The sequence below is a fragment of the Periplaneta americana genome, chromosome 17 (genome assembly GCF_040183065.1).
Source record: "Periplaneta americana isolate PAMFEO1 chromosome 17, P.americana_PAMFEO1_priV1, whole genome shotgun sequence".
NCBI lineage: Eukaryota > Metazoa > Arthropoda > Insecta > Blattodea > Blattidae > Periplaneta > Periplaneta americana.
The window spans coordinates 137442664-137455206 of record NC_091133.1 but is presented as its reverse complement, the minus strand read 5'-3'; the positions used below and the strand labels follow the sequence as shown (position 1 = coordinate 137455206).

Here is a 12543-nt window from a genome sequence, read left to right as displayed (position 1 = left end):
TTGCGCAGAATACGTGCTGCAGGCCTATTCAAATGAAACAGTCGCGTCATGCTGGCCTAGACTGCTTGTTAAATAACAATTTGTTTTGCTCTCATATAATTAGCGCAGTATTTAGTTTTTGGCATATTTATTTCTTTATTATGGAAGAAAACGCATTATTTAACTTGGAAATTTTAAAGCAATAAGCTATGTTTCTCGTAATCATTTATGTTGACTGTATTTACCAAAGGTATGTGGAAGAATATCAATTTAAAACTTCTAATGATGAAATCACAGACAGAAAGAATAAGGAATTGTGCAAATTATCGCTACCTAATGATATCTAACTTAGGCTACATAAATTTAGTTGAAACAAAACACTAAAATATAGATCCACAGGTCCATGAAATAGGATTCAAGTGAAGTGACTTTAGACAGAAATGCCATTCACAGTAATTCAGCTGTTTTCCCGAACGAATTCTAAGCAAGCAGTGTTGTGTGGCTTGCGCCCGTGTCTTAGACAACACGCGCGACACTTCTCATCTCTTGCCTGAGAGGCTACTTTACGCAGTTTCGACGTGTTTGACGTACGGGTAGTCTATAATCTTTCTTGATGGCCTACTCAAAGCTGTAGGTCTACAGCAATTTCGCAAAAGTGAAAATCTGAGTCCTGTTTAATCTGGAGGAATAAAACGAACTGCAGAATTCTACAATTGTTCTGTCTTCTTATTTGAGTGAAAGTTGATAAAATGCTCAGGTGATCTTTTCCCTTGTTTTATGAGGTTACATAGTCCACGTCGTGAACCACGGATGTCATACAATATAAGTTAGGCCCTATTATTGAAATAGGTAAAAAGTTGTGTAGCCTATTAGACCTATCTGAGAATGCGCTCATTGGTTAATATAGGCCTAAATATCGTTAAATCTGGAGCAATTTATCAGCGATTTAGTCTACATCGACATGGAAGGTTTCATTGAGTTATTTAGCAACGAAATACAAAAATTAATATAAATTTTCGCGGTAAGCTGTGTTATCAGTTACCACATAACTGCATGTGTGTATCTGAAATCTGTTGTTATAATGCATATCGATGGTATTTAGGTAAAAGGACTTAACCCTCATTCTTTAAATTTGACTTTTTTACTGTAGGAATTAGTGTAGCCTACATAATTACCTAAATTTTATGAAGTTATGGCTTTGGCAACTAAGCTTATATTTACATTCCACATAATTATATCAGGTAACTAATAATGTGTTAAATTTTAATTTTTGTTGTTCCTGAAACATCTTCTGTTTTGTGCGATAGGCCTAAGCCTTTTACCGAAACACCATCGATACGCCTATCTTATTTTATTACAAAAAAATCATCCACTAATACAACAAAGGTAGGGCCACGATTGCATATAGGCCTGCAGGATAATGAACCAAACCCCTTTTTATTAATGCTCCTCGCTTTGCCACGGTTGGTTATATTATTGGCTTTAATGCAATTCTGCGTTTTTTATTAAAACATAGGCTAGGCCTAGTGAGTAGATATCGTACAGCCTACTTATAGCCCATTCTTCGTCCCTATAGCCGGCGCATCCAATTAATATTCTGTCGGAAGATTTTGTTTGGATCATATCTGTCTTGCACGTATCAATACTTGCAATGTCAAGCGGTGTTGTCACATTTTCGTCCCAAAGATAATAAATTCCTGGTTACAATTATTTTTATACCTAGCCTACATTGATTTCTACCACCACCATCAACAGTGAATACATTTTAAGGTATAAAATTAATAAATTAAAATTAAAATTAAAATTAGGCCTACTAACCTTGTTTGACGCCATCAATCAACTCTAGATACGACAACATTGGTTTTTACTCAACGTGGATAGATATGAGAACGTCAATAAAATTACAGTAATTGCTAATGCATCATTGACAGACATGTGTTACCACTTTTTGTGGTTGGAAAGGCATCTGAGGAGGCCTAATCAATAAACAAACTTATCTTATCTCTTACAAAAAAACATTTCCTTTGACACTGGCCGGGTATTAATTAAACGCGGATACTATACTGACGACTGTCCCACTTTTAGGATTGTGTATTTTTTATTTATTTTCCAAGAAATAGACTAATACGGTAAACTGAATTTGAGTGCTGTCATGTCGACCATGATTGTGCAATAGGCCAAATCAAGTTTAAATTCACAGTTAATTCTTACACGGATTGTCGTGAATGAAGGGAAGAGTGCTGCAAGTTCTTCGTATTGTGTGCGTCGTTGAAATATGAAAATACGGCCTTACAGACTAACTTCTTGACAATGTAGAGTGTAATTAATTGAGGTTAAATGGGCATGAGTGTAAAAAATTGATTTTCATATTCTTATATTTGTCAGTCCATGATAAATATTGCCATAATTTTAAGCCTAACCGAATTAAACTATTTAAATCACTTCTTAAATAATAATGAAGTCCATGACAGGTACGTCAGTTGTCAATACACACACAAATTTAAATTAAATAGAGAGATACGACATGTTCATTAAAAAATAGCACTGGTATCAAAATACAAACATCACCAAGAAGCATAACTTATCAATACATAGGCCTACTAGCTGAACAACAAAACTAGAAATATTATGTATCTAGTGCCTGTTCGAAGTTATTCGATATTCACATCGCAACTTACCCGACCGCCCGTTACAAGGGTGTGAGTCCGTGTCCTGCACCATCTTATCGTAGTTATTATTGTTGTTATTGTTATAAAACTCGATCATTTATGTTCTGGGCGAATTTCTTCTTTTCTGCGCACTTGAACCACACGACGTGAATCACAGTCCAGAATTTGTTTCTGCCGCGCAGTTAGGAGTGCAAAATTAAACGTGCTGTGCGTGTGTCTTCTCGTCGGAAAGTTTTCGGTGGCGCGGAGAAGTGCAACCACGACACCGCACAATCCAAACCACCACCACTACCACTACCACCACTACCACCACTACCACTACCCCAGTGTACACGGACGTCACGGCATTACGTCCCGTGCCGGAGCCGCCAAGGTTGATGCTGGCGGACTTCTTTTTCTGTTTTTCCCTTGCCTCCCGTCTCTGTCACACAACATGACACACATACACACACGTAACAGGGCCAAAGTTGCAGCCCATAGCTAAATCTTCCCCTCCCTCCTGATCGTCTGCGTGTTCTAGCCCAGCGTCGTGGGTTATCTTCGAGTGGGGGGCTTGTGCGCACGCTCCAGCGTCTCAGAATCTTACTGACATGGAACATGGACTGCATGTTTGCATCCGCGCTCAGAAAATAGTACCTCTTCCCGTGTGAGGCCCCACCCAGAGACTGTGGATTGGTGTGCATTTCCCCGCCCCTGGAAGGGGGAGGTGGACGCGCAGCATCGCAACCAATGCACGAGCCACGTGGCTCGCTCTCTCTCCATGTGATTTGCTTGTCTCCAATATCACAACATCACCATCAGCACCGCTTCTGTGTGTTTCGTGGTTTCTAATTGTGTCCGAATACGTATGTGTATTATATAGTTTGTAGCTAGGCCTATACTATTTTGACTGGAGGTGAAGCTGCAGTCTAAACGTTGATTGAACAGCACATTTGCTACCATTCGTCTTCAGCCTATCGTGACTGCGTGTGTTAGAGTTCCAATAGTTGCAAGACTAATGTTGATGCTAATATATAGTCCTGGACCTATTCCTAACATTGGCCCAGTTTTCTGTTTAAGAGATCGCGATGAAACAGCATCAATCTACAACATCCGTGTTCCTGTTCCGTAATTTGACGCGATTTTGCTTTGCGATATTATCTGAAGAGGTAAAATTTAGAGGTAGGCCTAGTTTCCATTTACGTAGGCTTAGTGTAAGACATAGGCCTATGACTTTTTCAAATATGCCTATGGTTTATAAATAGGCCTAATAGTCTCGATTGTTCTCTGTTTGGGTCTCTCATGAAAGAAATACTGGTAGTTTGCTTTTGCCATTCCTCGTCTGGTTTTGAATCACGCCTTTGCATCTGTTTCAGTTTTTTTTTGTCATTTCTTGACTTCATCGTTATTAAGGCCCAATTGAAATAAAAATGTGCAAAATTTGTTAGACCTACCCATGTTAACCAAAGTTGAAGCTTGTAGTGGTTTTGTGTACCTGTCAAATATACTATTTCATATTACAATTCCAATTGATCCGTGCGCATCGAGTGTAGGAAGCAATTTGGAAAATCGACAGTTGATGGACTAACCCATTGTTTTCATCTTACTTTATTCTCTTTCCCTGTTCCTTTGTCTCTTCATTTCTTTCTTTTCTTAGCTATTTATTTAGTTGGGCCTACTCTTCCTCCATCCATTTCTCTTTTCCTCACTTTATTCTTTCTTCCTTGTTCCTTCATGTACTGCTTTATTCCCTTCTGTCTTAATTTACTGTAGGCCTATCAGTATTCGTATTAACAATTCCAGATTCATTTAAAGGCTAAATCGCAATATAGCGAACGCCAGTAGGGGAAGTTATCCCCACCCACATGAAATGTGTATTCGACACAACACTCGCCTATCACGTAGAGTGTCTGGTGAGCTAGTAGGGGAAAAGTGGAAGGGGTCGTGGGCGGAGCTTCTACGTTCGCTATATTGCGATTTGCCCGGCCTGATGAGAGAATAGGTTATCTCAATCCGAGCCAAACAATCACGGAGAAGGGGCTCGTGACGTAATTCCTAGACTTGTCTGCTGAACATACTTCTCAGCGCCTGAAACACATGCCATTCTTTGTCATTATACTCAGGAATTTTTCGCATGTTTAATATAACAATCATAGAAACAACGAACATGTTGAAAAACAATTTAGACCTATTGAAACTAAGAAAGCTACGGTTACTGTTATTGACTTATTAGAAGCCGACGCACTATTGTTGGCATCGTAAATCTACAATAGACAGTTAATTGACATCTATAGTTCTAGAATAAATTACACCGCTAGATAGCCTAAGCCTACTAAAACATGGTCATAGACATCACACAAGTTTACATTACCGCATAAAAAACTTCAATTTTAAACAATTTCATGAAACCCGCAATCAGAATTGTAACACAAAATCTCCAAACCCTTCAGAAAGGAACAAAAGTTGTTGTTATTCATAGGCCTATTTTTTTGTTCGTCATACTTCTAGGACTCGTAGACTATCTGAGAACGAACGTAATAAGTTTCCTTATATTCTGTAGGCCTACATTTCATACGCAACTACATGCAAACTTTAATACAGGCACGCACACACAGTCTAGGCCTACGCAGCCTATAGGCTTATTTCACTTTCTAATTGTACGCTATCAAAGCATAATGAAAAAGGATTATGATGCTATAAAATTAGGCCTATATTTAGATATTTTCATGGAAATATACCATGATTTTGAGTAGCCTACTGTGCCGTATAGAAGGCTGCTAGCCCAATGTCCGACTTCCTACAGAAATAATTATACAGATGGGCCAACTTATTTAAATCGAAAATTTTAAAATAAATTCAGATATAGGCCTGCTTTATCATTAGAGCCTATAAAACTATGTGTTTGTGCGCAATGAAATAAACATTTTTGTCTAACGTAAGTTACGTTTATATTTCTGTATAAGATATAGGCCTATGTCTACTTAAGTAGGCTAGTTAGGCCTACAGTACTATATAGGCCTATACTAGGGCATCCGAGAAGTAATGGCAGCGATGCTGTAGATCAGTGCTCTTAGCGGTGACCATTGAAATCTTGTACTACGTAGTAGGTAATAACTAGCGATTGTTTAATAAATTTGCAATGAAAAACTTATTGAAAGTCTCGAAGTAGCCATATTTTGTAATTGCAGTGGCTGTTTCTGATTTGTAGTAAACAATACAGCTCTAAAGGTACGAACAAACATGCTTCATAAAAATCCAAGTTTCAAGAGAAAGACATGCAACTCAATAGCCTACTTTAGGGCATTAGGCCTACAAGAAGCCTGTGGCAGAGAAGTCCTACCATACTGAACTACTGGAAGTTGGGTGGAAGCGAGGCATTCGCTTTCAGTCAAGAGTTTACATCCGAAGAGCTTTAGATTGATTAGGCCTAGTGAGAGAGATATCCAGAAATGCTGTTGCAGATGGAGTCCGCCGTCTTCCAAGAATTTGGCAGGAGACTATATTTGAAGTATGTAATGTCAAAAGTAATCTAAATAAATTTAGGGTGAAACAGTAAGTAGTCTATGTTACCATTAGGCCTACTTTTCGAATGCCTGATAGGCCTACTAAACCCTATAGATAGGCTGCTATGCATAGACATTTCGCTAGCCCGCGCTATGAGAGTGCTAAACTAGCCCCGGCTATCGACTGGTTACTTGTACGGGATTCATATCATATCATATCATATATCATATCATATCATCATATCATCATATCATATATCATATCATATCATATCATATCATATCATATCATATCATATCATATCATATCACATCACATCACATCACATCATATCATATATCGCTAACACTGGTTTATGAATACGAAAAATGTTAGTTCGCTGATCATCCACCGAAAGCCCGCGCTAAGAATGTCTATGAATACGGCCCTAATAAGGTCTATCGTAATAGGCTAATATAGCCTGATTATTTAATTTAGCCTATAGGCCTATAACTTAGACTATGTCTTTTCAAGGCTAGTTTTTTGAAGTGTAATTGAAGCAAATAACTGGTAGGCCTAATATGCTAAGGAGCTGTATTGTAATGAAACAATGAGGACGTAGACCTATGTGTCATCTTCATAGGAGTTTCCTTCTAATGGCATAGGAAAGGAAGTAAAATAAATTGACAAAGGCAATATGACATTAAATGCATAGAATAGGTTATTGGCTGATTTACAAAGCGGAGTGCACTTACGTCCGTCATATCACGAAGCACAACATTGTCCAGGGCGCTCCCCCGTGCTAGAGCTGCTCTTGAAAACAGCTGGCCACAGTACGGGTGGATGTTGTGCTGAAATCATCTCCCACTTGCCGTTGGTAGGCCTAAGTTTAATTCTGTAGGTAAAGGCTGCACGGAAGTTAAACATTAGTGGTAAAGGAAACAAAATGCTCAAAACAAATCTGTCCCTTCCTCCTGCTGCAGTTAGAAAACATTTTTCTATTAAAAGCTTTCTTTGCCATTGCTCTTCTTCTTTTGACTCCCTGGTAGCAACTCATTTTCTTTTAAGTTGGTTATTTAACGACGCTGTATCAACTACGAGGTTATTTAGCGTCGATGAGATTGGTGATAGCGAGATGATATTTGGCGAGATGAGGCCGAGGATTCGCCATAGATTACCTGGCATTCACCTTACGGTTGGGGAAAACCTCGGAAAAAAACCCAACCAGGTAATGAGCCTAAGCGGTGATCGAACCCGCGCCCGAACGCAACTTCAGACCAGCAGGCAAGCGCCTTAACCGACTGAGCCATGCCGGTGGCTAGCAACTCATGTTACTGCTCATAGTACACCCCAAGTGTTTGAAGCTGTTCACTTGTTCTGCTGCCTCATTTCGAATTCGCAAGTTTACTTTCTTTACTTTTCCTCCGATAACCATGGTCTTTGTCTTGTTTACGTTTCATACTGCTCACAGGTGTCATTTAACTCCAGTACCATATCCCTAAGTATCATGTCCTCTTCTACTAACAGCGCCATAGCCAAAATCTTATGCACTTTATTCTTCTTTCTTCTACTGTCACCCCTCTCATGTTCTGAAAGCAGTTCTTCACTAAATCCTCCAAGTACATATTGAATAGGGTAGGTGATAAAGTGATTTCTTGTATTACTCCTTTCCTATTCCACTTCCCTTTGATATTTCTTGCCCTATCCTGATTTTGACTCGTTTCATATAAAAATCACTGAATAGCACCTCTCTTTCCAATCCACATCAATTTTTTTTTCAGGATCCCCATACGTTTTCTTCAATCAAGTCTTTCCGTCTTTTTCTGATTTTTAGCATTTCCAGAAATATATTATAAAATTAATGTTGAAATCGTTTTGTATGTTTTCCATATCTGGAGACGAAAACATTGTGATTTGCTTATTTAGGTCGTTGATAAAATCAGGAAGCTTTAATTTTGGAATTTTAAAAATATGTGCACTGCTGTCGCATTTTCAATACTAGTTCTGTAGCAAATTGAAAAAAAGTAGGCTAACAGAAAAAAGACACAGTCATATTTTGCAATGTAAAATATGGACTAGGCCTATTCATTTGTTTCTTAAATAATGTTTTAATAGGTCTTTGCATGTTGTTAATACGGAAAACAGAAAATAGGAAAGACTGGGTTTGCAGTGAAAGACCTGCCCTTGGGCAGAACACTAAATGAATGAACAACAATGCTATTTTTTGTTTTTCTGTATAAACGATACAGTATTTAGTACAGTCTAGATGGCTTATCAACAATGTCTTAAGGTCGAGAAAAATTCGATCGCGTATTAGCTATAGGGCGCTATTAAATTCCACGCCATTTAGTTCGAGTTTGCCTATACTCACTGCTTTTATGAGATTGAAAGTTATAAAGCTATCGAATTGCTGTGAAATCATCTTGGCGTGTATTCATCTAGACCAGCTCAGAGCACCCTGGGGCTAGCGCCTCTTACCCGCGGAGAACACACTGCACTATGGTGCACTCGTAACTGCTAGCGGGTATGCTCTCTACCTCTTCCTGCTGCACGACGGGGCACACAGGACGGCTCCGCTTACCCTTTACTCATTTCAGCGAGTGCTGACGACCACTGATCTAGATTCACACGCTTCACTTTAAGAATAGGCTGTGTATCATAGAGCTGATTTTGATGTGTTGATGATGTGCGAGTTCAACACGACAGTTTCTTTGCCCAGGCCAACACCTCCATCACTACCTGCACTTCATTACTACCTATATCTTTATCACTACCTCCCAACCCATTAACATCACCACCTCCAACTTCATAATCACCTACAGCTCCATCACCACCTCCAATCTCATTTTCACCTACACTTCCATCACCACTTTCAACCACATTACAAGCTACAGCTCCATCACCACCTTCAACCACATTACAACCTACACCTCCATCACCACCTTCAACCACATTACAGCCTACACCTCCATCACCACCTTCAACCACATTATAGCCTACACCTCCATCACCACCTTCAACCACATTACAGCCTACACCTCCATCACCACCTTCAACCACATTACAGCCTACACCTCCATCACCACCTTCAACCACATTACAGCCTACACCTCCATCACCACCTTCAACCACATTACAGCCTACACCTCCATCACCACCTTCAACCACATTACAGCCTACACCTCCATCACCACCTTCAACCACATTACAACCTACACCTCCATCACCACCTTCAACCACATTACACCTTACACCTCCATCACCACCTTCAACCACATTACAGCCTACACCTCCATCACCACCTTCAACCACATTACAGCCTACACCTCCATCACCACCTTCAACCACATTACAGCCTACACCTCCATCACCACCTTCAACCACATTACAGCCTACACCATCACCACCTTCAACCACATTACAACCTACACCTCCATCACCACCTTCAACCACATTACAGCCTACACCTCCATCACCACCTTCAACCACATTACAGCCTACACCTCCATCACCACCTTCAACCACATTACAGCCTACACCTCCATCACCACCTTCAACCACATTACAGCCTACACCTCCATCACCACCTTCAACCACATTACAGCCTACACCTCCATCACCACCTTCAACCACATTACAGCCTACACCTCCATCACCACCTTCAACCACATTACAGCCTACACCTCCATAACCACCTTCAACCACATTACAGCCTACACCTCCATCACCACCTTCAACCACATTACAGCCTACACCTCCATCACCACCTTCAACCACATTACAGCCTACACCTCCATCACCACCTTCAACCACATTACAGCCTACACCTCCATCACCACCTTCAACCACATTACAGCCTACACCTCCATCACCACCTTCAACCACATTACAGCCTACACCTCCATCACCACCTTCAACCACATTACAACCTACACCTCCATCACCACCTTCAACCACATTATAGCCTACACCTCCATCACCACCTTCAACCACATTACAGCCTACACTTCCATCACCACCTTAAACCACATTACAGCCTACACCTCCATCACCACCTTCAACCACATTACAGCCTACACCTCCATCACCACCTTCAACCACATTACAGCCTACACCTCCATCACCACCTTCAACCACATTACAGCCTACACCTCCATCACCACCTTCAACCACATTACAGCCTACACCTCCATCACCACCTTCAACCACATTACAGCCTACACCTCCATCACCACCTTCAACCACATTACAGCCTACATCTCCATCACCACCTTCAACCACATTACAACCTACACCTCCATCACCACCTTCAACCACATTACAACTTACACCTCCATCACCACCTTCAACCACATTACAATCTACACCTCCATCACCACCTTCAACCACATTACAATCTACACCTCCATCACCACCTTCAACCCCATTAGCACCTACACCTCCATCACCACCTTGAATCCCATTAGTACCTACCCCATTAGTACCCCCGTCACCACCTCCAACTCCATTACTCTCTACACCTCCATCACCATGATCACCTGCACCTTCATCAGCAGTTGCACCTTTGCTGTCGTCTCATATGTAATATTGGTGTGTAGATTACTATTAAGTTTATTATTCTGTCGAGTAATGAACAGGGATTGCGATAAGTTTATATTCTGAATAACCAGATCTTGTGCGACGGAGATCCGAACCGTGTATTCACACACCGAACAAAGGAACAGCTTTATAATGTTGGAGTATGGTCCAGCAGTGGATAGAAAGAATGCAGGAGCAAGCTGCTATCCCAAAACACCCAGTGGTGGTGTTCGGGCGACGTGCTTTGTCGCCCACAATTATCGATTCCTGGATGACCTCTTCCACTATTCAGCTTCAGCACAGAGGACTCGGGTTGACATGTCGGCAGTGTTAATCGGCGGAGAGTCTCTTGAGGATCTGGCGTCGAAAACACAGAGACAATATTATATTGCTCTTTTGTGTTTGTCTGAGTAAATCTGAATCCTCACTACGTTTGTTCGTTCTTCATGCTTTATAGTTTTATTAGAGTGCTGCGTTTGGTTGCGTAAAGCCTCCAATCTACCGCAACAGTGTAGTTGTGTATGGAGAATAGCTTGACGACATCCATCGCTACTTGGTTCAGATCTGCTGTTCAAAGAACACACGAAAGCGAAACAAAGCTAGCCGGTTTGAAATGAAGAATTGGTAGTGAGCACGTCATTAGGAAAGAAGAAAATGTACGTTATCAGAAAGAAGGAAAGAATTCACATTTGAAACACTTAAAATGTTTAGTCATTGATTGTATTTTGTAGAGACTCAAGTGTTTTATTTCAAGTTTGTGTTGAAATTTAAATTATTCATTTGTTAATTTTAGACTTTAATTAGACCTAAAATATCTAGATGCGTTTTACTTTTTGTAAAAATCAGGGGTATACAAATTCCGAGCGCTAAGTAGTCATGACGGCTAAATGGTATGTGGCGCCTGGATTGTTTATTGAGTTCAAAATTATTTAAAACTTCGATTTATGTTACTACGATTAATAACTTATACAAGGTAAGGCAAGGAAACGGGCGATTTTCAGATTCGTATCTTTTCGGCTGTTAGGCTATTGGGTACTTTAATTTGTTACATGCAACAATCTATTCTTCATTCGATAGCATTTGTTTATAATGGATCGTTGGACGGGAGCTATTAAGGCATATTACAAAAATAAAGATATTTTCATTGTTGCATAACGGCTATTTCAATGTCATTAGCCTACAATATCCATCGCAATGATCTTAAACAATCAGTTCATGCAATAAAAATCTGGATTCAGAACTTTGAAGTAACTGGTTCTGCATTGAAGAAGAAGTCTCCAGGTAAGCAAAGATCTGTACGTATCTTGGAAAACATCAACGCCGTAAGAGTTGCTATGATCCGTAGTCCTAAACGTTGCCCGTCGTCATGCAATTTTACTTGGCTTGTCAAACACCAGTATACGAAGAATTCTTCATAAGGGCTTACACAGACATCCATACAAAATTCAATAAGTGCAGACATTAAAAGATGCTGATAAAGTAAACTGCATGACTCTTGGATCTAAATGTTAACGAAGACATTGTCCACAATATGCTGATGAGTGATGAAGCTCATTTTCATCTCTGGATACGTCAATAAACAAAACTTTCGATTCTGGTCACTAACTAACCCTTATGAAATGCATGAGGAACCATTACACAGTGTTGAAGTCACAGTTTGGTGTGCAATGCGTCATTTGGAATCATCGGTCCTTATTTCTTTGAGAACGATAATAGGACATCTGTTACTGTAACTTCACAGCGATATGTCCAAATGATTCAAGAATTGCCAATAATCCTCTCATCAATAGAGATACGTGGTTTGTGCGACCTGTCACACGGCTAGACTTGGACTTGAAGAATGTGGGTCCCACCT

General features: G+C 40.2%; 1 protein-coding gene and 1 long non-coding RNA gene across 3 annotated transcripts in view; one reads left to right on the top strand and one right to left on the bottom strand.

Moving 5' to 3' along the window:
• The window catches only part of LOC138692994 (LIM homeobox transcription factor 1-beta-like), a 154899-nt gene extending 151744 nt beyond the window's left edge, over nt 1-3155 (bottom strand). For both annotated transcript variants that reach the window (XM_069816478.1, XM_069816477.1), the window contains exon 1: nt 2658-3155. In XM_069816478.1, coding sequence (XP_069672579.1) covers nt 2658-2745 — 88 coding nt within the window. In that variant the 5' untranslated portion in view covers nt 2746-3155. The remainder of the gene's footprint in view (nt 1-2657) is intronic.
• Nucleotides 1-12543, top strand: part of LOC138692996 (uncharacterized) — a 187210-nt gene that overhangs the window by 110014 nt on the left and 64653 nt on the right. The gene's annotated exons all lie outside the window — the stretch shown is intronic.